The sequence below is a fragment of the Tasmannia lanceolata genome, unplaced genomic scaffold (assembly GCF_043159265.1).
Source record: "Tasmannia lanceolata isolate RefF3 unplaced genomic scaffold, GAP_Taslan_0.1 ptg000006l, whole genome shotgun sequence".
In the NCBI taxonomy this organism is placed as follows: Eukaryota; Viridiplantae; Streptophyta; class Magnoliopsida; order Canellales; family Winteraceae; genus Tasmannia; species Tasmannia lanceolata.
In genome coordinates, this window is record NW_027518683.1 from 50,182,257 (window position 1) to 50,209,513 (window position 27,257).

General features: G+C 38.5%; 1 protein-coding gene and 1 pseudogene across 5 annotated transcripts; one reads left to right on the forward strand and one right to left on the reverse strand.

Annotated features, from left to right (window-relative positions):
* Positions 1–4,385: 4,385 nt before the first annotated feature.
* Positions 4,386–7,614, forward strand: LOC143880475 (pentatricopeptide repeat-containing protein At2g37310 pseudogene; annotated as a pseudogene).
* Positions 7,615–11,444: 3,830 nt separating this feature from the next.
* Positions 11,445–26,745, reverse strand: LOC143880477 (mitochondrial-processing peptidase subunit alpha-like). 5 transcript variants are annotated; one of them, XR_013251711.1, is made up of 16 exons: positions 26,596–26,745; positions 25,310–25,386; positions 21,046–21,285; positions 20,629–20,925; positions 20,365–20,532; positions 20,078–20,245; positions 19,854–19,934; positions 19,649–19,715; positions 19,298–19,395; positions 15,899–15,971; positions 15,736–15,806; positions 15,567–15,616; positions 12,143–12,255; positions 11,929–12,037; positions 11,681–11,735; positions 11,445–11,547 (listed from the first exon to the last, which is right to left on the reverse strand). XR_013251711.1 is itself a non-coding variant. In XM_077383520.1 (14 exons), the coding sequence occupies exons 1-14, from the start codon at positions 26,603–26,605 to the stop codon at positions 11,988–11,990; spliced, it is 1,563 nt and encodes a 520-aa protein (XP_077239635.1). In that variant the 5' UTR covers positions 26,606–26,745; the 3' UTR covers positions 11,749–11,987. The 5 variants fall into 5 exon arrangements, 1 of the variants encoding a protein (XP_077239635.1); XR_013251712.1 differs by having other exon boundaries at positions 11,885–12,037; XR_013251709.1 differs by having other exon boundaries at positions 11,445–11,735.
* Positions 26,746–27,257: the final 512 nt, after the last annotated feature.

Sequence of the window (27,257 nt, forward strand, 5' to 3'; positions counted from 1 at the left end):
TGTTATTTATGTTTGTTGTCTCATCCATGCATTTCTGATTTTGTCCACCTGTTTGTTGATCACATGAATAGAATCATAGCATTCATCACAATATTGTCTGTAATGGACGTAGAAGAAAGAAGCTCTGTTTGCTGATTTGGTTGGGTTCCAAAGAGGGGGCGGGGCGGGGATTTTGTCCCCGAAGGATGCGGGGAGGGGAAGGGGAAGGGGATTAGATATTCCCCGCGGGGAGGGGAGGAGAATTCCCCACCATCCCCGCAGAGGGGAAGGGGAAGGGGAGGGGGAAAATTCCCCGCAGAGGGGAAGGGGAAGGGGACCCCAACATCCGGCCCCGACCGGCCCCGTTGCCACCCCTATCTCTGAGATTTTATACAATGTATCGCCATGGACCACTATTTTTCAAAATGTACTCTACGCGATTATCACAACCCTCTGATCTATAGAGGTTTCCATAATATGCGCTTCCTATATAGATCGGAGGGCTAGGATCATCCTTTGTAAATGTTTTTTTGTTTTTGCGGCACAACCTAGTCACATTGTGGCTCATCAAATGGACGGTTTGGATCATCCTATCGTGTGGGCGTGTGGGCCCTACGGTACTTTTTGAAAAAAATATTGGACTATATGAGGTTACACCATATAAAACTCAGGATTATATAGTTCCAACTAGTTGATTTTTTTTTAATTTATTTTGGGCGATGATTTTTTCACCCCCTACGATAATGCGGCCCACTTTTAACTTGAATTGTAGGCAGACATTCACATTAGCAGGGGGCGCATTATCCTACAGGGGGCGAAAAAATCATCTCCCTTCTATCCAGTTTGTCCAGGGAAAGGGAAATGATATTTCCACCCCCTTGCCAGCAATTCCTCTTCTTGTCTGTCCTTTCCTAAAATAAATCCAGTTTGTCCAGGGAAAGGGAAATGATATTTCCACCCCCTTGCCAGCAATTCCTCTTCTTGTCTGTCCTTTCCTAAAATAAAGGTTCTTGAGGAAAGGACAAATAAGAGGGATGTAAATGCTCTGAAAGGGCGTGGGAATATAATTTTCCAATGGGAAATTTGGGGGGAAATAAAAGGTTGGGACTTTATGAGATGAGCAGTTAGAGATAGGGCTCCAAAAAGGGGTTTCTCTTGAAATGATTACATGCCTTTTTCTATTGGCATAGTTTGTGGATCTTTCATGTGACTTTATGCATGAGAAATAAATTGGTCAAAATATTTTCATGGAATGATTATAAAGTTAGGAATGATTATAAAGTTAGAAGACCCTTTGATTCAACTAGTAATATCTTATAATTTCATTATGAGGAATTCTAGACTGAAGGGAGCCCCTGCAAAAAAGAGGTCAAAGGGCTCTCCTGTTGGCTACACTTCACTGTCATACATTAATAACGGCCGGAAAGTCAAGCATGATGGTGATATGTAGCCAACGGAGGAGCCATTTCACCTCTCTTTTGCAAAGGCTCCCTTCAGTTTAGACTTTCTCTTTCATTATTTTCTTTTTTTCTTATTTTTGAATGTTACATAAAGTGCTTTGATGATTTTCTATTTAGGGCACCCCTAATTTTATGTAAAATACTAAAAAAAAATAGTGGCACTAGGCTCTTTCCTAACAATTACATTTTAGAGCCACATAGAGTGATCAGGTCCGTTGATATGACCAACAACCACTAGTGTGAACCATAGAAATGGAGCCCACGTGTGGTCGAAGGCAAATGACACTATTGTTTACCATTAGGATAGCAAAGGTTTTTTTTTTTTTTTTAAGGGAAATGTTACCCACACTACTTAATTTTGATGAGGGCACTCCTCACTTAATTAAAAGTACGGTATGGCCAGCACCATATGATGATCCAAACCTTCCATTGGATGGGCCACAGCCTAAATAGGTTGTGCCCCAAAAATCATTTCCATAGGTTGATCCTAACCCTCCGATCTATAGAGGGTTAGGATCAACCCTCTAACATTCTAATCCTCTTCTTAGATTAAATATTAGTACTGCAAAATTAGTGAAAAGGAGACAAGATAATTTCAAAATAAATTTATCTACTCGGAACTACCAATCACAAACACATTATCCAACGATTTTTACTCCCGTGATGGACAATCACATCAGCTAATTAAATTTTTTTGTATGCTTGTCCATAGGCCCTATTTGTGGGCTCAATCAAGGGGCATTTTGCTTTCCTCTCATCTTGTCATCGTCCTGTATGTCCATTTTAGGGGTGTGTGTTTTATTATTGCTCGTTATTTCATGTCCATTGCATGGAAAAATCTAGTTTTTTTTTTGGATTGGTAAGCTGGGGGGTTAGGCGGACCCCTAAAAATCTAGTTTTATTAGTTAGTTTGCAATAGATTGTTGATCATTAAAACATGGAAAATGATACGGTTAAGACTGATGGGAGAACCTACAGCCTATGGTGCCACACAGAGACCGACACCTTATTGCTGAAAACTCGTGTTTTCGTTGCTACCACCATTGCAAAAACTTGATCATCATTCAAAATGCAGAGCTCCCTCCCCGTGCTTCCTCCCACTAGCTATCATTTGTCCCGACTTGAGATCCTTCACAACAAAATCCCAACTCCCAAGGCACCTTTTAGGTGATTTCCCTAAACCTGAGGATTGGTTATACGCCACTTGTAATGTGGTGGCAACAACCCATTTGTTTGGTCTCGTGCTTGGTCTTAAAACCGGTTTCCCTAGCATTACTCTTACAGAAATGTCAACTATGTACATAGCTAGATCGAGCTTGATAAGCAAGATAAGCTTCAGTTACACACGTAGGTGATAAGCCGCCCTAATTCCTTAAGCTAGTAGTGTAACAATTATTTCTCTATGATGAACTCCTTGTCAACAATCTTAAGCATTTGGTAAGCACCTTCATCAAAAAGGTGCCTCTATCTACTACATAAATGACAGTTTATGGTGATTAGATCTATGTTTCTAGTGGGCCACCAATAGTGGGTCCATTCTCTCGTGTCTTGTCATTATTCATGAGAGGAATTCTAGACTGAAGGGAGCCCTTGCAAAAAAGAGGTGAAAGGGCTCTCCTATTGGCTACACATCACCATCATGCATTAATAACGGCCGAAAAGTCAAACATGATGGTGATGTGCGGCCAATGGGGGAGCCCTTCACCTCTTTTTTGCAAGGGCTCCCTTCAGTTTAGACTTCCTCTATTTATGATCCTAAGCAATTGATCAGAACCTCAAAAAGGAAGGCATTTTTTTAGTATAATAGTCCACCAAATCAAAGAATATGATTACCACAAAGTAGCAGGCAATTATTATGCTAATGTCATAATGATAACATGGCCATACTTTCCTAACATGTCGTATTGCCTTCTAATCCCCTAGCCTCACACATGTGCAATGCTTGTGCAGTGCTCCGACGTTTTCCCAGAGTCAACTCACCTCAAGTGGCCTAGCCTTGTACCAAAGGCAACGGCACTTAGAATGTGTTGGGACCCGGGTAGAACTCGCCCTTAAAAGCTAGCCGTTAAGACGAGGGTGCCCATTCCCATATAAGCCCATCCACATCCTATTAACCTTCTAATATGGGACCTTTGCTTTCACGTGGAACCCCCAACAATCTCCCCCTCCACGTGGAAGCTAAGGCTTTGTTCACTTGCATTCTCGGGAAAGCAAATCCCTGGAAAACAACCTCTTTTTGCCTTGACAAGACCTTGACAAAATAAAATTCTGGTGTTCACTTGCTTTCCTGAGAAAGTAACTAGCCTAGGTGGAAAATGTCAAATAATGAAATGGAAATTGCCAAAAATGATGTGGAAATGTCTCTTTTCTCACAAGTGTGGGAAGCCAAATTCCACTATTTTGGTCGGATTTGCTTTCCTGGGAAAACTAGTAAAAAAAGGTGGGCAAGCAGTTTCTCGGGAAATCTTTTCCTGCACAGTTCATGCGCACATGAACAGGTGCGGGAAACTTTTTCCTACACAGCTTCCTTGGATTTCTTTTCCTAATGCCACGTCAGATTTCCGGAAAACTTTTTCTTTTCCTTTCCAAGGAAAACAAGTGAACAGAGCCTAAGTAGACAATCTCGCCCCTCCATGTAGTAGGAACATGGGAACTACAAGATCTTCCCCAAGGGATTTTTCCATCCTCGGAGTCATACTGGTGTTATTGGGATCTTCTTGAGGGATTTTTCCTTGCTAGGAGGCACACTGGGGTTACAACGGCCCGGCTCCAATACCACTTGTTGGGATCCTGGTAGAACTCACCCTTAAAAGCTAGCCGTTATGAGGAGGGTGCCTATTCCCATATAAGCCCATCCACATCCTATCAATCATCTGACGTGGGATCTTTGCTTTCACGTGTCACCCCTGACAGAATGCTTCCATTGCCCCCACAAAGAAAGCACATAAGAGTCGAAAAGAAAGACCTGTATTGCTCCCATGAATGCTTATAGCTTAAAGAAATTCAGAGGTTTGGAGGTGAAATTCAGATGAGTGTCACACGGCTGTGAGGATAGGGGATTAGCGGGCCCGTGATATAGGATGATCCTAACCCTCCGATCTATAGAGGGACTGCACATTATAGAACCATCTACAACCTGGTTTTCCTAGCATACATATTAAATAGGAACCCATGTAGTAGTGTTGTTGCCTCACCATATTACAGTGAGCTCGCGCCAAGAATGAATGAGAAACGCTGTAAATAAAAGACAAGAAAAACAAAACTCTCATATTTACAGTTTGTATGAGGAAAACGTGGCCTATCCAATTTCAAATCTCCAACGGCCACCTACATCGAGCCCTAGAAAGCCTAGACGGGCCCAATGGCGTGGGCCCCATCGACTACCCTGCCGTCGGCCAGCTCATACAACACTGCTCCGACCACCGTCTCTTCTCTCCGGCAAAACAAATCCACGCCCGTCTCATCCTTCTCTCAATCACCCCCAACAATTTCCTTGCATCAAAACTCATCTCTTTCTATTCAAAATCAGGTAATCTCTCTAATGCACGCCACTTGTTCGATGAAATTCCCCAAAGAAACATCTTCTCTTTTAACGCCATGCTAATTGCCTATTCCCACCACAACCAACACTCTCAAACCCTGAACCTCTTCTCCTCTCTCGCCTCGTTGGGATCAATCCTTAAACCCGACAATTTCACCATCACCTCACTTCTGAAAGCTCTGTCTTCGTTGTTTCCGTTCTTGTCCGTACACCCGAGTTTGGGTAAGCAGGTACAAGCTTTTGTGCTGAGACATGGGTTTGATTCTGATCTTTTTGTTTCCAATGCTTTGGTTACTTTCTATGCGAGGTCGGGCGATTTGGGTTCCGCTCGAATGGTGTTTGATAGAATGCCTGAAAGAGATATCGTGTCGTGGAATTCTATGATGTCGGGGTATTCGCAAGGCGGATTGTATGAGGAGTGTTTGAGATTGTACCAGGAAATGGAAGGTTCATCCGGTTTGAGACCAAATGGGGTTACAATGGTGTGTGTTTTGCACTCGTGCGCCCAGTTGAAGGATCTTGCTTTTGGTATGGAAGTTCATCAGTTCATCATAGAGGCCGGGATTGAAATGGATGCTTCGGTTTATAATTCTGTTATTGGACTGTATGCGAAATGCGGGAGTTTAGATTATGCGCGCGGGTTATTTGATGAGATGATCGAGAGAGATGAGGTGAGTTATGGTGCGATGATTTCCGGGTACATGAATCATGGGTTTGTTGATAAAGCAATGGAGCTTTTTAGGCAGATGGAAAACCCTGTTTTGAGCACTTGGAACGCTGCTATTTCGGGTTTGGTTCAGAACAATTGCCACACCGATGTACCGAAACTCGTCCGGGAAATGCAAGCTGCTGGAGTCAGACCAAATTCAGTTACGCTCGCAAGTGTTCTTCCAACATTTTCATTTTTTTCAAACCTCATAGGTGGGAAACAGATACATTGTTATGCCATTAGAAATGATTATGATCGGAATGTTTATGTGGCAACTGCACTGATCGATACATATGCGAAAGCTGGTTTGCTCCGTGGAGCACGCAATGTCTTTGTAGGAACGAGGGCAAGAAGTGTTGTTGTTTGGACTGCAATCATCTCTGCATATGCGGCCCATGGTGATGCTGATAGTGCTCTTACCCTGTTTCATGATATGCTTGCTAGTCGGACCCGACCTGACCCTGTCACTTTCACTGCGGTGCTGGCGGCTTGCGCGCATGCCGGGGTGGTAGAGGAAGCTCGGCGGATCTTTGACTCCATGCTATCAGAATATGGAATTGAGCCCGCACTGGAGCATTTTGCGTGCATTGCCGGAGTACTTAGTCGGTCAGGGATGCTTGAAGAAGCAGTAAATTTCATCTCTAATATGCCGATGGAACCAAGTGCAAAGGTGTGGGGTGTGCTTCTTAATGGTGCATATGTTTTTGGTGATGTTGAGCTTGGGAAATATGTTTCTGATAGATTATTCGAGATCGAGCCCGAGAACACGGGGAATTATATTATTATGGCAAATATATATTCTAGAGCTAGGAAATGGGAAGAAGCTGAGAAAATTAGGGAGAAGATGAAGGATAGGGGATTGAAAAAGATCCCTGGTTGTAGCTGGATTGAGACAAGCAATGGATTGCAGAGCTTTGTAGCAAGGGATACATCGGACCTACAATCGCATGAAATTTATGGGATGTTGGAGGGCTTGGTTGGGTTGATGAGAGAAGAGGGTTATGTTTATGCGGATGAATTGGATGAGGAGAGTGTCTGCGCTTAAAAATGAGAAAGACGAGGAGAGTATTACCAATCTTATGGGCATCATGTTGTCCTTAACCACACTGATAGTGAAGCTGTGGCTTCTGTCAAACTCTGATGATTCGCCTGCCCTTATATGCTTAAATGAATTTCTCTGGACTTGTTGCGTTGTTGAACTGTCCAATCCGAAAACATTGCATTCAATTGGTGAACTGAAACACATGCAGCACACAGCCTTGTCATCAAAGATTTGCTCTGTCATTCTTGGTTGCCCCACGAATGGCTGTTTCCAAGCAGCATCCTCACCCAATACGCTATGCTAAGCGCAATGATGTGATCAATTGCCAATTTCTAATAATTGACCGTTGCACCATCAATGCCAGAGGTTATATGGATTATTTTGGTCACCGTCACATGATAGATACCTATGGAAGAGTAGCCATTGCCAGATTAAATGGAATCACATGTAATTCCATCTTTTACTTCCAGTTGTATTAATGGATGTCCTCCTAGCCGAGTCTATACAAACAGGATACATACAATGTTTTCTGGGTTCAGCTATTTTCACTTGACGCTACGTATGCTGAAGCTCTAAGATTCATCAAGTTCTCAACTCGACTAAATGGTATGCCAAATTGGAATGATTAGAAGTTCTTCACTTTTCTCACAAAAATCATTGCTATCTTAGTCAATTAAGTTATTGTTATTTGAGATTTAGTTGTTTTAAATAAGATCCGAGCTTTTAAGGTGGAATAGGATTTCAAACTTGGTAAGATGAAAATGGTGTAATTTTGTGACTTTAGTTTAAAGGGAGAAAAGGGTGTTTTGTAGAGAGAGAAGGTACTTGTTTTGTAACAGAATTTGTTCTTTTTATTTTTATAGTTAAGAAAGATTTCTTTCTCCTTCTACTTTATATGGAAAGATTGATGAGGTCTTATCATTCATCAAATAGGAGGCGATTTCTGTGACTCTATTTTATTCATTACAAAGTCTGTGGCTCCTAGCTTTAATCTTATCAGTATGGATTACATAATTATCTCAAATATCGAAATTGCTGAGCAATGGAAGACCCAAATGATATGGCAGTGATATTATCAATGAAGCAGCTCAGGGAGGTGACTGTCTATTTGAGGTAAGTATCTATGTTAACTAACATAGTGGAAGATATGCAGTACCTATATCCACTTGATGATTATGTGGAAAATAGTTGTGCGGAAATCATGTTGTCGAAATTAGAGGGTATTTGAGAATTGTTACATCTTACTCGTCGAAACCCAACTTAAATGACTGCACTTGTCGGAGACATAATATGGTCAAAAATTTGTTCAAGGTTTGAATAATTGTTATTGATTATGTGATCTGCAATATTATCATGTGATTCTGTCAAAGGAATCATCGAAACCCAACTTAAATGAATGGAAAAAAAATAATCATGGGTGGAGTAATTGTTATTGATTATGTGTGATCACTTGATGATATTACAGATCTATTTACTAACAGACAACCTAAGGAGTTATCTATCTTGATATCAAGGTTGATGAGGCTAAAGTTTGTCTAATGAAATAACCTGCAATGGAAACCCAACCTAAATGACTGAAGATACCAAGAACTAGGTTGAACAGAAAAAATAAGTTGCTTAATGATTTGATTGGAGCACTATGACAGATATTAACCCCAAGGCCTCTCTCTATGGTATAAAACTATAAATAATGTTTATTATAATGTGCAGAGGATGAGTCTTATACTCTGAATGATGTCATTAGCCGATTATCAGTGGGGTGTAGAGTTATAGTACATCTTTGATAGAATCACTTATATTCCTACGAGATATAGACAAATCTCTAAAGCACTAACAAAAAAAGCAGGATAAAGCATAAGATCAACAAGTGCAAACCTGTCAGAACACGATTATACTTGATATTATCATGTATATAATATGCTGTCTTGTTTTCAAATACGAAATAATTGGCTCAAGACACAGTTTTTTTGTTTGTTTGAAAGATGCATTATTCTTAATGCTTTAAACATGTTATAACGCAGGGACAAGGTTTCCCACTGGTATGACTAACCTCTCATCATCCCCAAATACATATCTCCCGATCAGCACTATAGTTGTCATCTTACACTGCCCTCTCAGCCTCCCCTCAATTCCTTTTCGAGATCTGCCTATACGATGACAACCTTTTCTCTTTCCACCCCTTCTTTTGCCAATTTGTCGGCTACTTCATTGGTGGACCGACTCATATACTGAAATTTCGGGGCTAAGAATGCAACTAGGTGACTAATTTCCGACACAATGTCCGCAATCGCCCAAGGGCCGATCAACTTTCTAGTAGCCCACGATATTACGTTTGATGAATCTCCTTCAATGATCAAATGACCACTAACATGATTTGCGAACCACTTCACTCCCCATAATAATGCCTGCGCTTCCGCTTCATTCGAGTTGCATTGCCCCACCGGTCTAGAGTATGAGAGGAGAGTAGATCCGCTTGAGTCCCTGAATAATCTACCAATCCCCACTATACCTGAATTCCCTTTTGAACTTCCTTCAAAGTTCCACCTAGGCGCTTCACTTTGCTTCTTCTTCTTCTCACCAATGATGATCTTCCACTTTCTAAAGATCTTCTCTAAGCTGTAACTTCTTCCATCCTTACCGATGCTGCTACAAGCTATGATAAGACGTTCAAGTTCAATAAAATCTGTATTGGTGCATTAGTCTATAGACTTGTTCAAATCTTTACTTCAATTTTGAAATGGGATTTTCTAGGGTCCATCACAAAAGGCATTTCGTGGGACGTGTGTTTCATGAGAAAGCAGCCACATAGGCTCACTTTCCAACAGATTTTGTCATCATTCGTGAGGTGGCTGCTCTCTCATGCAACAGACTTTCCGCGAAATGCCTTTTTCGATGGACCCTAGCAAATCCCACGAAATCCCCCAATGGGAAAATCTTTCACATGTGTTTTGGTAGTCCTCAACTAGGTTTCCTTATTTGTGGTTCTGTCATTACATTTTGGGAAATAATATATCAGCACAACCATGTTTTTATAATTGCAGAAACTGAGTTTGTCTTTTCTTTTTAAATTGGCTTGCCAGAGCTTTTTGGTAACTGTAATAACCTTTGACAGCACTTTAAATAATGAAAGACAAGAAAGAGTTGGTGCAATTATTAAAACATGGTTGTGCTGATATCATCTCCCTACATTTTTACCATTTTTACTTACACTTAAGAGAGCCTCTCCATAGAGTCGTAGTTACATAACAAGTTTAGTCTAAAATCTATAATAATCCATAATCCTTTCTCTTTGTTTCTTCTTTTGTGTGATTTTTCTCATTATTTCTTCTGTGATTTTTCTCCCTTTTTCTTCTCTTTTGTGATTTTTCATGGGCAAGTCCTGCTTATGGTATCCGAAGGACCATCAATTGGAGTATACACACTGTCCGCGAAGGGATTGTTATATCCTAAAGACGATCAGCGCTTGAATCTCATGCTCGTGCACCTTCATAGAGTGGGAAGATGATTTCATCCTAAGAATAGCATCAATAAACACGCTCCTTAATCTGGTTTTCAGATAAATTTCTTCTAAGCATTGGGTTTTTGCTTCACTGATTTTCGTTAAGGACATCATAAGATTTACATGGTTAGTTTTCATTGGGTATGTAGATATCAATCCTCTATTGAAAAAGAAAAGAGTGCATGAAGCTAGTATCTATTGGCTGTGTAGATATCAATCCTCTTTTGAAAAAGAAGAGAGCAAACTTTCTTTTTCTTTTCCTTTTTCTAAGTTTCCACACAATTTTCCATGGAGATCAGGGATACCAAACAGTGTAAACATTACTCTCCACAATTTTCTTTCTTGAAGAAAATACTCTACAGAAATGTCCCTAGGGTTAACCGCACATACGTAACAGCCAAGGTTTCAAAGGATTGATTTCTCAAATCACATTTGCCCATGGATGATCTGAGAAATCATATATCTAGCCGTTCACAGGTCGTCAATTTTTCATTTTTAGATTATTTTCAAAGGAGAAAACTTGCGAATAAATGGAAAAAAATATGTGATAAATAAAAACTAGAGAAAATCAACTGATTAAACCCTGAAATTCTAAACAGGGGCATCATCAAATTCGTCAAACCCGTGGTCTTCAAACAGATATTTCATGTCTTTCTCAATCTCTGCAGCATATTCTCCACGGAATTGGAATCTGATAGACAGACACAGCATGTACCAATTTCTTATCATCACCATTTTCCTTCATTCTAAGAGTCAAGCTGAAGGAGATATCCTTTCAGAGAGAGAGAGAGAGTTCAGAGTTATCTATTTCTTTTCTAATTTTGAGAGAAATGCTATTTCGCGGCTCACTTTTGCAAGAGTGAACTATCAAACAGGCTCACTTTTTAGAAGATTTTGTCTCAAGTAATTCATCTGAGATTGCTGTTCTATCCTGCAAAAGTGAGCAGCCAAATGGGCTTTCCTCAAAAATTGCCTAGCAAATCCCTTATTTTCTTGGTGCCTTAATTTTGCTCCCAGAAACTCAAATTCTTTTCTTGTAAATGTATATGAGTGGAAAATGCGATTATATTGTTTATAGCATCTATCAGCCAATAAACTTTGGGAAATAATATCCACACTCCCTTGTTTTAATAATGACATTCCATACGTTATTACCCACTATTTTGCTTGGTTGTTGACAGCATCTTGAGAATTGTTACAGCCATAAAACCTGATTAGAAAATTAAAGAGTGAAGTGCCATTAGTGAGATCAGTAAATGTTTAAACATCAATTCTACAGCACTTCTTGCCACGAAAAGCCATTATATATCATATATCCTGCAAGATTAAAATGTGGATGACAAAATAAGTACCACCAAATCATCTAAACCAGCCAACATGGAAAGACCAAGAGTTCCAAACCATGCAAAGCACTGTAGTTCAGAGTGGAATGTTAAAAACTGCAAGAAACCTTCAAAGTACAGTGAAGAAGAGGGCGGACGCTGACATTTGTAGATTGGAAAAAGCTGCAAAAAAATATGTAGAAAAGAAAATGGAATATTAACTTAAGATTCAAATGAAACTCTGTCCGAGCATCGGACATGCCGGGCTGTCTCAAGCCGCCAAATAAATGGGGAAAGAACACCAATTTATTGATCCAGAGGAAAATTCTCACATAATTTCCAGAATTATTTTCTAGTCTGTCTTTCTGTTCATTACCAGGCAGTTCCAAGCAAGGCTTCCAGAGTGTTGGGGATCAACAGTAGCTAGAACTATGATTAAGCATGGAAGATGCGGCTGACAGATTCGTATCTGGGAACGTTAACAACTGCAAGATGGGGTTGTTTTTTTGAAGAAAAATGAGAATTAGTTCATCTAAATGCTAACAAAACTGCAAGTAAATGTTTTTTTTTTTTTGAAATAATGGAATTACCATCTCCCCATGCTGCCATTGTTAGAGGCGTAGAAACCATCTTCTGGGCAATGGAAGAAATATCGTTAAGAGTAACTTCATCGACAGCCTTCAGAAAATACTCGACGGGCTTCCTGCAATGGTAACAAAAACTTTTTGCTTTAAAAATAGCATGCATTACCATAGATAAGCTGACAAAAATCGATGTGATAAGAACAGAAAAGGCCCATGAATTGCATCGTAGGTATCTCCATGACCAACCCCACTAAATCTATATGTTATTTTTTTTTGTTTTTCTTTTCATAGTTGGTGAGTGTGAGCCAGATAGGCAAAACCATCTGACAAATCGAACTCAGGAATTAGATCTGTTCAATCATGAAAAACTTACAATTTGAAAACCACTTTGGTACCGTTGAAAGCTTGGAAGATTTGAGAGTCCATCGCTGACTCGAACGGAGGGGCCTTCCCAAGTTCCGAGTCGGACTCAACCATGACATAACCTTGTTAGGAACATGTTTTCTTGGATTGTGTCACAACTCGCAGTTGATTAGGTATTTTGTGAGGTTGGAGAGGATTGATTGTTATATTGTGAAAAAAATGGCTCGAAGCCTGAAATTGTCATCGAGGGGGCTGCTTATTATATGGGGCTGTTCCTCTCCAACCTCACAAATACCCAGTCAACTGTGAGTTGTGACACAGGCCAAAAGAAAAAATGGCTCGAAGCTTGAAATTGTCATCGAAGGGGCTGCTTATTATATGGGGCTGTATGCCTAGTGTTTACTTTATTCAAACCCTTCTATGTTACCATCTTTGGGTTCTGATACCTCCAGAGGTTGCAGAAACTCTTGATTATGCGTGAATTGGGTAGCAACAACACCAAATCGCACAAATTGTTTTTTCATCTCCTTGTCATGTTTTTCTCCTTGTTGTAGGACCAGTCCTTGTCGTCAGTTCAACTCCCAATGTTACCAAATAAATTCCCTAATATCATCAAGGGTTTTATTTTCTTGCCCGTCTTCACTAGTCTCAGGACTTGAGGTTTTTTTGGAGGCATAGCTCTAAGACCAAATTGACAAATGGACTGATACCAATTTATGATAAATCTATGTTAGAAATAAATTTTCTTATTTAGATGCTTTCCTTATTTATGTTATTGCCATCTTATATTAGATTCCTTTACTATTCTACTGATTCCTGTTTCCATATTTTGCTTTCCCTAATTTCTATATAATGTAGATGTTGTATGGCTTTTGAGAAAGAAATAATCAAATTAGTGCAATTAGCATATTGGAGGCCGAGTTTCCTTGAAGTCAACTCATTGGAGGCCTGAGTTTCCTCAAATTAACTCATCTTCCCTATTTTCTTTTCTGATAGAATGGGGTTCTATCAAGTTGGTATCAGAGTGGTTTACGGGATTGGTATCAAGGATTTGAAGGCGTATTCTATGGCTACAGGAAACAAGAATGGGTTGTCCCCAGAGAACTAGCCTTAAAAGCAAAGTTGGATGCGAGGAATGCGCAGATCGAAGCACGAATCCAAGCCTTTGAGGCAAAGATCGAATCGAGAACCCAACCTCTCAAAGCAAATTTGTTAAAGATGTTTAGAGATTTTCTTTCTCAAAATCCCAATCCTTCTCAGGTGATGGCACCGTCACTTGGCGTGAAGTTAGAAGAGCCTCTAACTGAAGAGTTCAGAGAGTGCACCGTCGAGAAAGCTTACACAATAAAAAAGAAAAGACAAAACAGAAAAAATGAGAGAAAGAAATCAGATCGAAGAAAAAGCAATAAAGCCTCGAAAGAAAGGGGTTAATGATTATCAGGGTTTTCGAGTCCAACAACGTCGACACTGAAAAATTTGTCATGCCTCTCAACCTTTCCAACGCCATAGAAAAGATCATCACCTGAAACCATCCGTGAATCAATCTAAAAAATACATAAAAGAAGCTTTGATGAACGGCATGATAGGATCAGTTTGCAATTGGAATGGCCTCAACCATTAATGATGGTGACTAATTACAAGACAAAGAAAAGGCAAGGAGGGAGCAAGAAAAAAGAAAATGAGAAGAGAGAAGAAATTTGGAAAGTATGGCGCAAGATCAATCTCCAACCTTGGGGACAAGGTTGAAAGCAAGGTGGGGAAATGTTAGAAATAAATTTTCTTATTTAGATGCTTTCCTTATTTATGTTATTACCATCTTATATTAGGTTCCCCTATTTTCTTTTTTCTATTCTGCTGATTTCTGTTTCCATATTTTGCTTTCCCTAATTTCTATATAATGTAGATGCCGTATGGCTTTTGAGAAAGAAATAATCAAATTAGTGCAATTAGCAAATTAGAGGCAGAGTTTCCTCGAATTAACTCATTGGAGGCCTGAGTTTCCTTGAATTAACTCATTCTTTCCCTTTTTCCTATCATCGTCTTCCCTATTTTCTTTTCTGATAAAACAGTGTTCTATCAATCTAATTCTCAAAGCCTGATATACAGATCACGGTGTTGAAATTACAGTCAAACAAGTTTTAATCTGGGATGGTTACAGTCGTGGATTAATCCTTCAAATCTATGTCGAAATATGTAGCAAAAGGTCTTCTAGATAGAAACTCCATCCAAATCCCTACAAGAGAAACAACAAAGTTCAGGAGGTGAAGAAAGCTTCTATCTAGATAGAAGCTTAATGTGCACCTCAAAAGTTATGGAGGTGAAGAAAGCTTCTATCTAGGTAGAAGCTTAATGTGCACCTCACATAAGTTAGGCTTATTTTAGCAAGAGGGGAAGAAAGAAAATTCGATGGAATACACAAAATCTAAAACCACAGGAGTGGGTTGGTGAACCCTTGGGATTAAGAACACACTGCAGACGAGATTATGGTGAAAAATCCATTCAATTCATGCAGTCAATGTGATGTCAAGGAGTCAATGTTTGCACATTGGAATGTGGTAAATGGATTTCTAACTTCTAAAAAGTGGCACCCTAAAGCCTTTTGGCTAATGTTAGATGCCTGTTTTATCAGGCTTGTTGCCCCGTAGACTGCAAGCCTTGAAAAATAGATATTTTTGCTAAAGATCAAAGTCTTGACAAAAGTTATATCTAATACCCGAATAATTATTCCTCGCAGGTTGTTCCTAAGTTGGCAACTGTATTAATGGGCATAAAATTCACACCAGGAATAAACAGATAAAATAACAATTTGGCATTCTTTAATCACAAATCTAAACCAGGTGAGGTCTTAAGTGGGGCAATCTCTGCCCCTCACTTTTTTTCGAATGATAATCTCCGCCCCACTTTGTATCTTAATATAAATAAAATTCTTCGTTATCTTTTCCAAAAAAATAAAAAAGAAAGAGAAAAAGAGGAAAGAAAGAGGAATAACATTAGAATATGAAGATGTGGAAGATACTGTGCACGAAGACTCTAATCTACAATACAAAAGCGTTGAGGTAAGACAAACCTCTCTCCATATGTCAAAATCTGGCGCCCAATATCTTCTGCAGCAACCATCTGCAAGATGAAGAATGATTAGCATGTAAAATAAACATCACTAAAAAGAAGACAATGTGGATCTGCAAACTCTTATTGTGTGTTTAAAATAAAGTGGAAAAAAAAAACCAAATGTGTACTCTTGATTCCAGGTTCATCAGCACTGCGGACTTTGTTGCCTCTTTTGCACGATCTAGCTGTAATTGATCAACTGCCCAAATGAACTAACAAAATGTAAGGCAAAAGCTAGAGGAAAGACACAGCTCACTCAGTGAGTACTGGAAGATAAAGGTACAAGCAAACCTTCTCCAGGAGTTGCAACTGAAAGAAGTTCTCTCGCTGCCAACTCAACAGCTTTAGATACAAACTCAGACCCCTAATTAAAAATATAAACACTCAAATCTTAGAAAAGCATAATAAGCAGCAACAACCAGTTAAGCCTATGTAATATTAGAAAAGCCAAGACACAAAATTCATCCAATCATTCAGAAAGAAACATGAACCAGTGACTTAATAGTGCATACACAAAAACAGATATCCACTCTATCAGCACCACCTTGTCTGTAATTAACTAATAGGGATTGGCACAGTGAACTTGTAATAGAGATTTTGGATTAAATACAGATGATATAGAAGATTTCCCCAAACGATGAAATATCGGCATTATTTCCTCTCACTTGATAGATCTTCTTTCCATGCAAGGCAGCTTTATTAATGAAAATAAAGAGAGGAGAAGGGAATGATATGTATCTCATGCTATATTTCAGTATCCCTGATGGTTTGATGGATAGATTGGATAGGATCCAAAGTGATTTCATATGAGAGTGTGAAGACAGAGGCATAGAGCATAAGGATCACCAAATAAGGTAGGAAGAAACGTTCAAATCCAGGAGGAACAGAGGTATAGTAAGGGAAGTAGTTGCCCTTATGGTAAAGAGGTGTAGAAGGTTTTATTATTTTGAACAACGATAGCCACAAATATTTGTCTGGGGATTTTTTGAGAAATTTACAACTAAGGAGATTTTAAATTTTTTGTTAGTTTTAGGTTTATATCAGGAAAATGGAAAAATAAATATTTAAAGATAGAAAAAATTAAAAAATTGTAAAATAATCACGATATTTACGTGATATTTGTGCAGTAAAAAAATGGAAATATCTCGAATAGTTTTTAAAATCTCACGATACTTTTGGGGCCTTGCCTTTTTAACCAAAAGTTGAGATAAAATCGTGAATTTTGGAAAAAGTTGGGAGATATTTGTGACTATTTGAACAATAAAGAAATTTTATTAAAAAACAACTAGAGCTACTAAATATATCATTCAAAAAAAATCTAGAGCTACTAAATGCTCATGACCAAGATGGTCAAGAGCAAGAAAAACGAAAGCAACCCGAAATAACAGCGACTCATTAAGCAACATAAAAAATATAGAAATTTCTAATGAGTAAGGAAGCTCTAGGAACACCATCGCAGGCAAGCAAATCAGCACCCGAACTGGCCAGTCCATGTGTGCTGGAAAAAGATATATTGACCTCTTATGCAATACAACACCTCTTTTATAGTGTCAATAAACCTCCACAGGAATACCTTGGATTGCAACCATCAGATGGCTTAATAGGGGATGCATGGCAACCAACGACTAAACAGTTCATACACGAAAACAGATATCCACCCTATCAGCACCAGCTGTCTATCATGAACTAATAGAGATTGTCCCATGAACTTGGCATAGAGATTTTGGATTTAATACAGATGATCTAGAAGATTTTCTCCGAAGAAGGAATATCGGCATTATTTCAGCTGTCGCTTGACAGATATTTTTCCCATGAATGACAGCTTCATTAGCGAAAAGAAAGAGATCATCAGGGGAATTATATGTACCTCATGTTATATTTCAAGATTCCTGAGGGTATGACAGATCGATTGCAGAGTATCGAAAGTGATTGAGAAAGCAAATGCATGGAGCATAAGGATCACCAAATAAGGTGAGAAGAAATGTACGAAATGTACACATCCAAGAGGAACAGAGGCATATAGATTGGAAAATCTGAGGAAGAGAAGTAATTGCCCTAATGAAAAATAGGTGTGGAAGTTCTTATTATTTTGTCTTATGATATATTTGTGATAGTTGCATAGTAAAAAAAATGAAAATATCACGATATTTTATTGAATTTTGGGACAATTTTGGCTTTTTGTAGTTTTAACAAAATGTTGCTAAAAAATCAATCTGAACCACCTGTTATAATCCTACAGGTCAGTCCCATTCCAGTTTTCCAAGGAAATGACAGAAGAGTGGGCCTCCGAGAAGTTCTCTACAAAGAGCGTTGTGGCTGCTCAACGGGGGAGCTACCCCGGTATGGTGTTGCAAGTGGGAGTAGTCCCAAAGGTAGCGACCTTTGTCTGGTTGGCCCTTAAAAGATGGGAAGAATTGGAAAATGGTGAGCTAAAGTTCAACTTTGATGATGCTCGTTGGCAGCCCCGGTCTAACCCATGACTGGAAGAGCAGTTTGGAATTGTTCAAGAAAGGTAAAGGCCCGTGCCCTCTTAGAAGGACCAAAAACTTTTTGGAAAAACCTAGAGGAAATTTCAAATTAAAAGAAGATATTAAAAGATGTTAGAGCTCCTAAAAAGAGTTCAGGTAGTTCCACACATTTAGCAGTCCACTGTCACGTAATGCGTAATCAAATTCTCTTGCAGTTTGACAGCTGGTAGAAGACATTGGTTGCATAGTTTTTGCATTGGGCAATTTCTGCTCCTTTTGTAATTCACTGTCGCTCGACAGGATTGTGCATGTAAGTTAATGCAAATTTCAATTAGATGCAACTCGAAACAAAATGAAGATTACATACCAAAAAATCCTGTATGTGAAACATATTTACCATGTTCAACAATGTGCTTGATTACAGTATCATAATATGTCCAACGCACCAAGATAAGCTTTGTAGGTTGCTTTCATATGTGTTACTAGAAGGCTATGTTATTTGTCTTGTGCCTCCTATAGATCCAGGTAGCTCCAAAACATCATATAGCATTAGGTCCGCATAGTCCAGGCATAAAACATAAGCACTCAATTGAAAACATTTGATAACAAGCAACAAAACCTCCCATAGTATTGCTTGCGCAAACTCATTCTTCCATATCCATGCAGATATGGAAAGCTTTGAAAGGGTGGGTAGGTATCATCCATGGTGCCCATGTGGCAATTATCAGACCAGAGATCTAGGGCAAAATAAAGGTATCACAGCCATTGGTGATGCTGTCTCTGTGATATACTCACTAAACTAATATTTCTTAGCTTTTACTCTTTAAACCTTAAAATTATGTATCTTGCAATCGCTCTTCCATAAAAGTATGTCCATACAGAACAGAAAGACAATTGTTTCCCCTACAATCTTCTTATCCTCCACAACATAATACAAACTAACAGTTGATTTCAGTTCATCAAAAATGATGGCAAGGATTGACATGTAAAGATATAGAAGGGTTATATTATGTTCCATGAATAAAACTTAATACAAGTAGAGCAAAACTACAGCTCTATGCACAGTGGCTACATGAATCCCGAATGTAGTTCTTTGTTGGACACTCAAATCATGAATAGTGACGGTAAACAATTGAAGCACATGTGTGCTTATATATGTATAAATCAAACAGATAACAACCACATTTATTAAAAATAAATTAGGATAAGCTGGATGCCTTACAGTGGTTGCATGAATCCCGAAGATTCCAGTGTTATTGTATATACTGTTGAAAGCAGAAAATGACTGGATTTGTTGAAATTCATTTAAGATACGAAGATCTGTCCACATTTGCACAAGTGAAACAAGATACGTGCATTCAGTAGATAAACATACAAATAAAGACATATGATGAAAGTTGCCACCATATATTTCATGCTAATGCCTTCACTAAACTATAAAAAAAATGCACAGAAAAATCCGCAATAATTCTTGATAATTTAATTATTAAACATAAACGAGCCCATGAACAAAACATAAATGAGCCCATGAACACGAACATCGGATTAAGAACGAATAGAGGCCATAACTTACATAACCGAGAGTACATCCCTTTTCCAGGACCTCCAGCAGAGAAAGAGCCACCTCCACCCATGAGCATCTGTCGGAAGAAGAACAATTTGATATCATATTCAATCTTAATTCACCACAGAAAACAGCTAGACTAATAATAAGAACAAGCAGAAAGATGGACAACAAAATGCCAGATCCTAGACATAGAAAATTCAGACTGCACAACCTGGATCACTGTCAAAGTCATAGCTTCCTTCTCATTGCGCCAACCACCGGGAACTTCAAAAGCAAGGGCAACATGTGTCATCTGCTCTTGCAAATGAAATATATGAAATGTCAAGCTTAAAAAATTGCAAAGGAAGCCATTCCCAAAAAAAAAAAAAAAACCTAATTGCAAAGGAATGTAGGATGATAACCAAATGAAACCGATAGAACACTCATAATGCACACCGTTGAATCAGCCTGACAACGATAATCGCCTCCAACATACACAGATTTTGGCACCTCGGGTGGAGGAACCTTGGGAAGGTCAGATAGAAGAGGCTCTGCAAATGCTATTAACTCCTCGTGATCAACCCCTGATGCCGCAAGTACCATTCTTGGAGCAGTATAATTCTCCTGAATTTCTCAAAGCAAACTCCAGTCTTAGAACACGAACAACTAATAAAACAAGAAATAACCAAACAATGTAAATATAGACAGATAGTGCACATAGGATAAGGTTCACTCGAACTTACAGCAACAAATTCCTCCAAGATTGTACTATCTAATCTACTTATTGCAGATTCTGGGGCTAAGAGAGGATTTGCCAATGCACCAGAATAGCCAGCAGAATGAATCGCTTCCAACAATAAACCTTGTGGATTGTTAGAAATCTCCCCTATCTCTGCCTTTACTTTCTGTAACTGCAATGACCCATAGTAAAGAACAATCAACACCTGACAGTCAAACAATAAAATGCTAAAAGCAAGATTACGAAAGAATTTTGGGAAATGCAGTACCTGCTCATTAATTTCCCAATCAAGGAAAATAGGGTTCCTCACACAATCAACAAGCAGCTCAACCATTTCAGGTAAGTACGTTTTCAGAGCATCATATGAATAACCCATCTGCTCACGAGAAGCCGATGCCGTAACATTGCCTCCAATTGCTTCTACTTCACGTACAATACGTAGATGGCTCCGGTTTGTAGTGCTCTTGAAGGCCATCCGTTCCAACAGGTGTGTGGCCCCAAATGAAATGGGTGTTTCATAAATGGAACCACAGTCAACATATAATCCTATTGAGGCAGCAGGGCTCTTCTCGATAAACCCAATCAACAACAATTAAAACCAGGAAGTGGAAGTAAATGGAACGGTGAAGACAATAAATAAAGGATTTCAATATTCATGAAATTAAAGAAAGGAAAAAACACATACTGTAGAAGTTTCAGAGGCGATTTTCACACCATTGGGAAGAGTTGTTATCTTTGTCTTGCCTAGCTCTACGTAATCTGGCAAAGGAGGTGGGAGCGTAATACCTGGGAGAGAAAAATCTAGAGGTGGGAGTGAACTAGATTTCTCCCCAGTAAGCCAGGTGAAAAGTCCTCCAGAAGAGGAGCTTCTATCAATGCTCGTACTAGAATATCTGGCTGCAGTTATCCTATTGCCCAGACAGTTCTGTGAACAGAAGCAACAGACAGATCATTCAAATGTTATGGATTATGAATGACACAATTGCAATTTTTAAACTTCTCACCAGAACAAATAAATGTATCAAAATGAGATCAAGTACACACAAAAAAAAAAACTCATCAATGTGACTCAATCAAAACTTAGGTTGAGTCACTGGGGTAACCCGGTTTCACTTAGAAATTAGAACTCACACAAAACTAACCAAGTACTCAAAAAACTCTATCAGGTAAAAAAAAAAAAAAAAAAGGGCGGCCAAGTGCACGAGGCTCTGCCATTGTGGGTCTTGGGGAGCGCTAGATGTATGCAGCCTTACCCGTACTTTGCAGAGAGGCTGTTTCCGTGACTCGAACCCGTGACCACCAGGTCACAATGGAGCAACCTAACCGTTGCGCCAAGGCTCGCCCTCTATCAGGTAGATAAACTAAAAAAATTTATCCAGTAATCAATAAACTAGACAAATTAGATTGAAGTAAAAGCAATCCAAATAACTTAAGCGTTCAACCAAGTTTCAAGTCAACTCATATTGTGCCTTTTTTTAGTTCATAAAGCATGTCATATTCGATACAGATCGAATAAGGGGGAAATTTTAAAAACCAAAAAACCTCAAAATACGGGGGAAATTTTCATTAACATTTTCATTCCATGCAAGTAGAAGGGAAGAAATGAAATTTCAATCATTTAGAATAAAGGAAATACAAAATATTAACTAAAAAGTATTGGAGATCTGTACAATGAGATTGATTTACTTTGTATTACAGCTTTTAATTCATTGAGATGCTAAAACTCTACAATCCATGTTTGGAACTGTTGTAAGTCTTATTCTTCTTCCTTTCCTGGATAAAATTCGTTGAGAGATCACGAGGGAAAATCTTGTGTGATTCCCATGAGCATTTCAAACCTAAGATACCCAGATGTGGTCGAGGATTTCTCAATAAATGAAATTGAAAATGCTATTTCCTCCATGAAAAGTGATGAATTCGGAGAGCAGATAGCTTTTGCAATGCATTTTTTCTTGACTGTTGGGGATTCAGTGTACTCTTTGTTGTTTTGGAATGACAACGATTTATTAATGATGAAGGGACAAAGCCCGCAACAAAGCCCGAAGGCTGATGTGGTTGAGAACAAGCATAACAATAACAAAGAAGAAAAGAAAGATCCAAGTAGCAAATCAAGGAGAAATGCCTGTCATGACAAGAAGTCAAGGACAATGCCTATATTTACAAGTGCATTAACTCTACCTTCATAAGTCTCGTCCAAAAGGAGGATGGAAGAGAGGAGATGAAGTACTTTGAACCCATTAACTAGGTGGGCAGTGTCCACAAAATTCTGACTACGATGTTATCGACCCGCTTGAGGAAGATAATTGATCATATGATCACTAGTCCAAGTGGAGCATTCATTAGTGGGCTTAGTTGTCAATTACATTCCAATGAGCAGTTTGTTTTTCTTCTGGAATGGAACATTTCATTGTTCTACCAATTTCGGAGTTTCGTTTTGGAAAAGAAAAGACAAAATTTTTGGACATAAAAATCTTAAAATTGAAATATAAAATAGAAGACGAGAAGAACATGGTAAAACTAAGGTAAATCATTACTACATATTTTACTAGACCTACCATTTATTAATATCATGTAAACATCTATCTAAATCAACATAAGGTAAGTGTCATCCATATAATCCATGTAAAGGGAGGTTATTATTATTGCCATTCAAAAATAGAGAGATTTTTATTATTGTTAAACAAATAGGTCCATAAGGACATCTAGATTTTCTTGAAAAAATGGTAAAAGAAAAAAGTACAAACTGGGACAGACCAGAACAAACTGGAATGACCGAAGCAGTGTCCAGCATCCGAAATTGAAAAGAGCATGGAGTGTCATTGCTTTGAAATAACTACATGATGAGTAGTGGCTGAGGAAGGTGGGTTTCAACTGCTATTCAATGGAAGCATTTTCTGTCAGATCCTTGTAAGTTATCTCGGCTATAATTAGAGAGGTGGGTGGGTGTCTTTTTCATTTAGGCCTTTTATGATTTGATTGGTAATGCCTTATAGTTCTCGTCTTTCACAGGTCCTTAACTAGTAGAGGTTGATTTTCTACATCTGGTAAGGTGGATTAAATCAGGGGTGTGGTATCCTAAAGTGATTGGCAGACGTGGTTGAAGAGGCCTTGGGTCCTGTTCCAAGTCTTTAGCCCTCCCTTTCTCATATGGATATAGAAGAAACTTGGAGACTCGCTTGCTGACAATGGGGTTAACAAACAAAAGACAGTGAGTGACTAACTCCATGTCGATGCCGAGGGGATCCAAGTCTTCCTGATTTTTTTTAATGGTTTCAAGTATTCCTGATTTGTAGATTGGTTTTGATTTGCACTACTTTCCCTCTAATTTTTTTTAAAAAAAATGTATAAATAAGCAGCCGAAAAATATTTATAAAGTTCAAATCCCTTAATAAGTATAAAAGAAGTCCAAGACTACATACTTCGTTTTTTCACAACTACAAACTTTCAATAAAGGTTTTTTAAAGTGTAAAAACTTTCTAACACAAAAACAAAACCCAAACACTCCTAAGTCAAATTTTAGCTATACTAAAGATAGCATCTTTCAAACCCAAAATCAGTCCCTAAATATTTTGAACTAAGAAGTTCCAAAATCCACCAAAACCATCTGAAATTCAATTTAAATTAAGAAATAATCCTAATATATAAAAATCAGCCAGTTTCGCTTGTGTTCTGGTCCATTTAAAGCATGCAGGCCCATGTTGAGGTCAGCATGATGACTTGTTGGCATCATCCATATGACACAACAAGGGCCAATTTCAATAATGCTTTCTGGCTTGAAAACCCCACTTTCTACTAGAGTTTCATCTTGAATTGAATAGTGTGGAGCTTGGACTACATCACCCACAACCCATTAAAACTCCCTACTAAAATCAAGAAAGAAGAGCAAGAAGGGGCATCATTGAGACCAAGAGGTGATGCCTTCTTTGTTATGTTGATGTAGGGTGGGGCCATCAATCGACATTTGTTTTGGTACAACAACTTCCATAAAATTAAGAGAAGATCATTTTGGTGTTTTTTTTTTTTTTTTTTTTTAGGGTTTCCTGAGAACCCCACTCGTGCACTGTAAAAGTGGGTTTCTTGAGCTTTTCGTCCTATTTCCAATCTGGAACTTTCTGAAAAGAAAAAGGGATAGCATGGCCTAAGACTGTGAGACAAGATAGCGTAAGATGTGGTTAGAAAGGAAGAAAGCCTCGGTACAAGTTTATAATAGACTAGCATTCCTGGTTCATACTATGCATGGGTGTAAAGTGGCGGCCCCACCGCATGCATGGATTTGGGTGGAGATGGTGGGCCCACTCATGTGTATAGGTTTGGGTAGAGATGATGAGCAATACCATATCAAAACATGAGGTGTAAAATGGTTGCACTCACCCATGCTATGCATGTGTAAAATGATGGGACTAAGTAACCTTATCAAAACATGTGCTCTAAAATGACGGGCCCTACCCATGCTATGCATGAGGTGTGAAAAATTCATCATAGAGGAAATTCCGGTAAATTTTTCCATGGAAAAATTTTTCTAATAATTTTTTTTCGATGGGAAGAAAACGAATGAAAGAAACATGTTTAATACATATTATAGATTATAAGATTTTTAATTGAACTTTCTAGAGTTTCAGAGGATTGAGTTTTCGATTTAGGCAGCATTTTCTAGTGGTCCCCCATTTTAGTTAGTTGGTTTTAGAAAGGGATTTTTGGGTCTTCGTAGGTTAGAAAGCTGGACTTTAATACGATTAACAAGATCACTAATCTATACAAGAGCAACTTTGTGGTAGCTCTTTAACAGTTTTCATGCTAGTTTCAGTAAAACTACTTTCAGCAACTGCAAACAAAATAAGACAACATGAAGCAATCAAAACTACATTTAACATCTGAAAACAAACTAAGATAAAATGTAAAAGCATTAAAATAAAAGTAAATGCAAGCAAACGTGACGAACTATCATGTACCTGAATTCTCTTTCCAGTGACCACACATTTCGGCCCGCTAGCACTGTTCTTTAAGTTTTGGAGGATAAGTCTCCCGCCTAAAACCCAAGACAACCAACGGAAAAACACAATATGAAATAAAATATGCAAATGTAAATAAATCACAGATAAAAAAAAATAAAAAAAAAAGATGCCGAAAAACACCAAATAAAACAAAAGAAGACAGCAAAAGATCCAATAAACAAGAGAAAAATGAAATTTAGAATTTACTGATACATAGAAAGATAAACTATGGTTCAAGAAAAACCTGATGAAATCGCTATAACATCATAGTTGAAGCAAAAAAAAGGAATGCAAACGAGAGAAGACTACATCAATCACAAAGGGCCCAGTCTGGACTGCAGGAATTTTTTGGAAAAAGAAAAATATTTCTAAATGAGGAAAGTGTTTCTGAGATAGAGCATGAGCTTATCTGAGCTTGAGCTCAAAAGCTCATGTGGGCCCACATTTTTGGGGTGATCCAAAACATTCATTTGAAAGGCCCTTACATGGATAGGGTGTGTACCAAAAATCAGGTCATTAGGATCCCTTCCATAAGTGGAGGGAAAAATGGACAGATATTGTTTCTCCACGAATCTGCCCAATTTTTCCCTCTACAAATGGAAGGGTTAGGATGATCCTAACGACCTGATTTTTGGTACACACCCTCCCTATCCATGTAAAGGCCTTTCAAATGAATGCTTTGGATCACCCCAAAAATGTGGGCCCACACGAGCTTTTGAGCTTGAGCTCAGATAAGCTTATCTGAGCTCGAGCCCAGAAACACTTTCTTCAAATGAAATTTCCCATTTGTTTGACACACTAAAAAATGATATGCAACTTTTAATAGTGGGCCTTTAAATTTATTATAATATCCCTCCAAATTTAACCATATTCATAACATTTACCTCTAAATTGTGGAAACCAAAAAAATTCTTAATAAAAAAAATTTCCATCACAAAAGGTTTTCCTGTAATCCAAACAGTGCAAAAGGAAGAAGAAAAAACTAGACTTTGATGAGGAAAGAAGGAAATCGTTAGGCTTAGAGAGAGAGATTTGTCTTCTCGAATCATGTCAATAACAAATGCAAAAAAAAAAAAAAAAAAAAAAAGTAACAATCGGAATCGCATAAATATGAATACAGATTACAAAGTGATTATACTGGAACATAGCCGATCGAAGCATGGCGAGATCGAGATACGCAAAACATTTCGAAGAACGAGAATCTGTAGAAGAAGAGAAGAAAAAAGAGAGATTGAATGACTAACCTATTCCCATGTCCGATAAATTCAACTGATAGCCGAACTAGGGTTTCGGTGGAAAGGGGGAGAAAAATAAGACTAGGTTAAAATACGAAGAACGTAGATTGTTCTTTTCTGTTTTTTTTTCTGATATTATGAGTCATAAGTCATTTCTAACTATCAAAATTGGGTCCCACACTGTGATTTGCGTGTGCTTATAACCGGGACCGTTGATCTAGCGGACCTCACTAGTGACCCACATTATCTTCAAATTCTCATCTGGGATAGTAGTGGAATTAGTAAAGATGGAGGAGGTAACTAGATAAGCATTGGATTTGCCTCGAATTACCAAGAAGGGATTTGCTAGCATCAATCGCAAAAGGCTTTTCGCAGACGTACGCGAGCAAATCCCTACCAGGAAATGTCAAGCAAAATTCCTTTTTTTTTTGTTGGGATTTGCTAGGGAGGATAGCAGAAGGCATTTCTGGAGCCACATAGGCTCACTTTTCAACAGATTTTGTCTAATCATTTAATTCACCATAGGTGGCTGCTCTCTCATACAACTTTTAAATTTCTACTGAAATCCGATCTATAGAGGGTTACGATCAACCTTCTAACATTCAGATCGGAGGGTTAGGATCAACCTATGGAAATGATTTTTGAGGCACAACCTATTTAGGTTGTGGCCC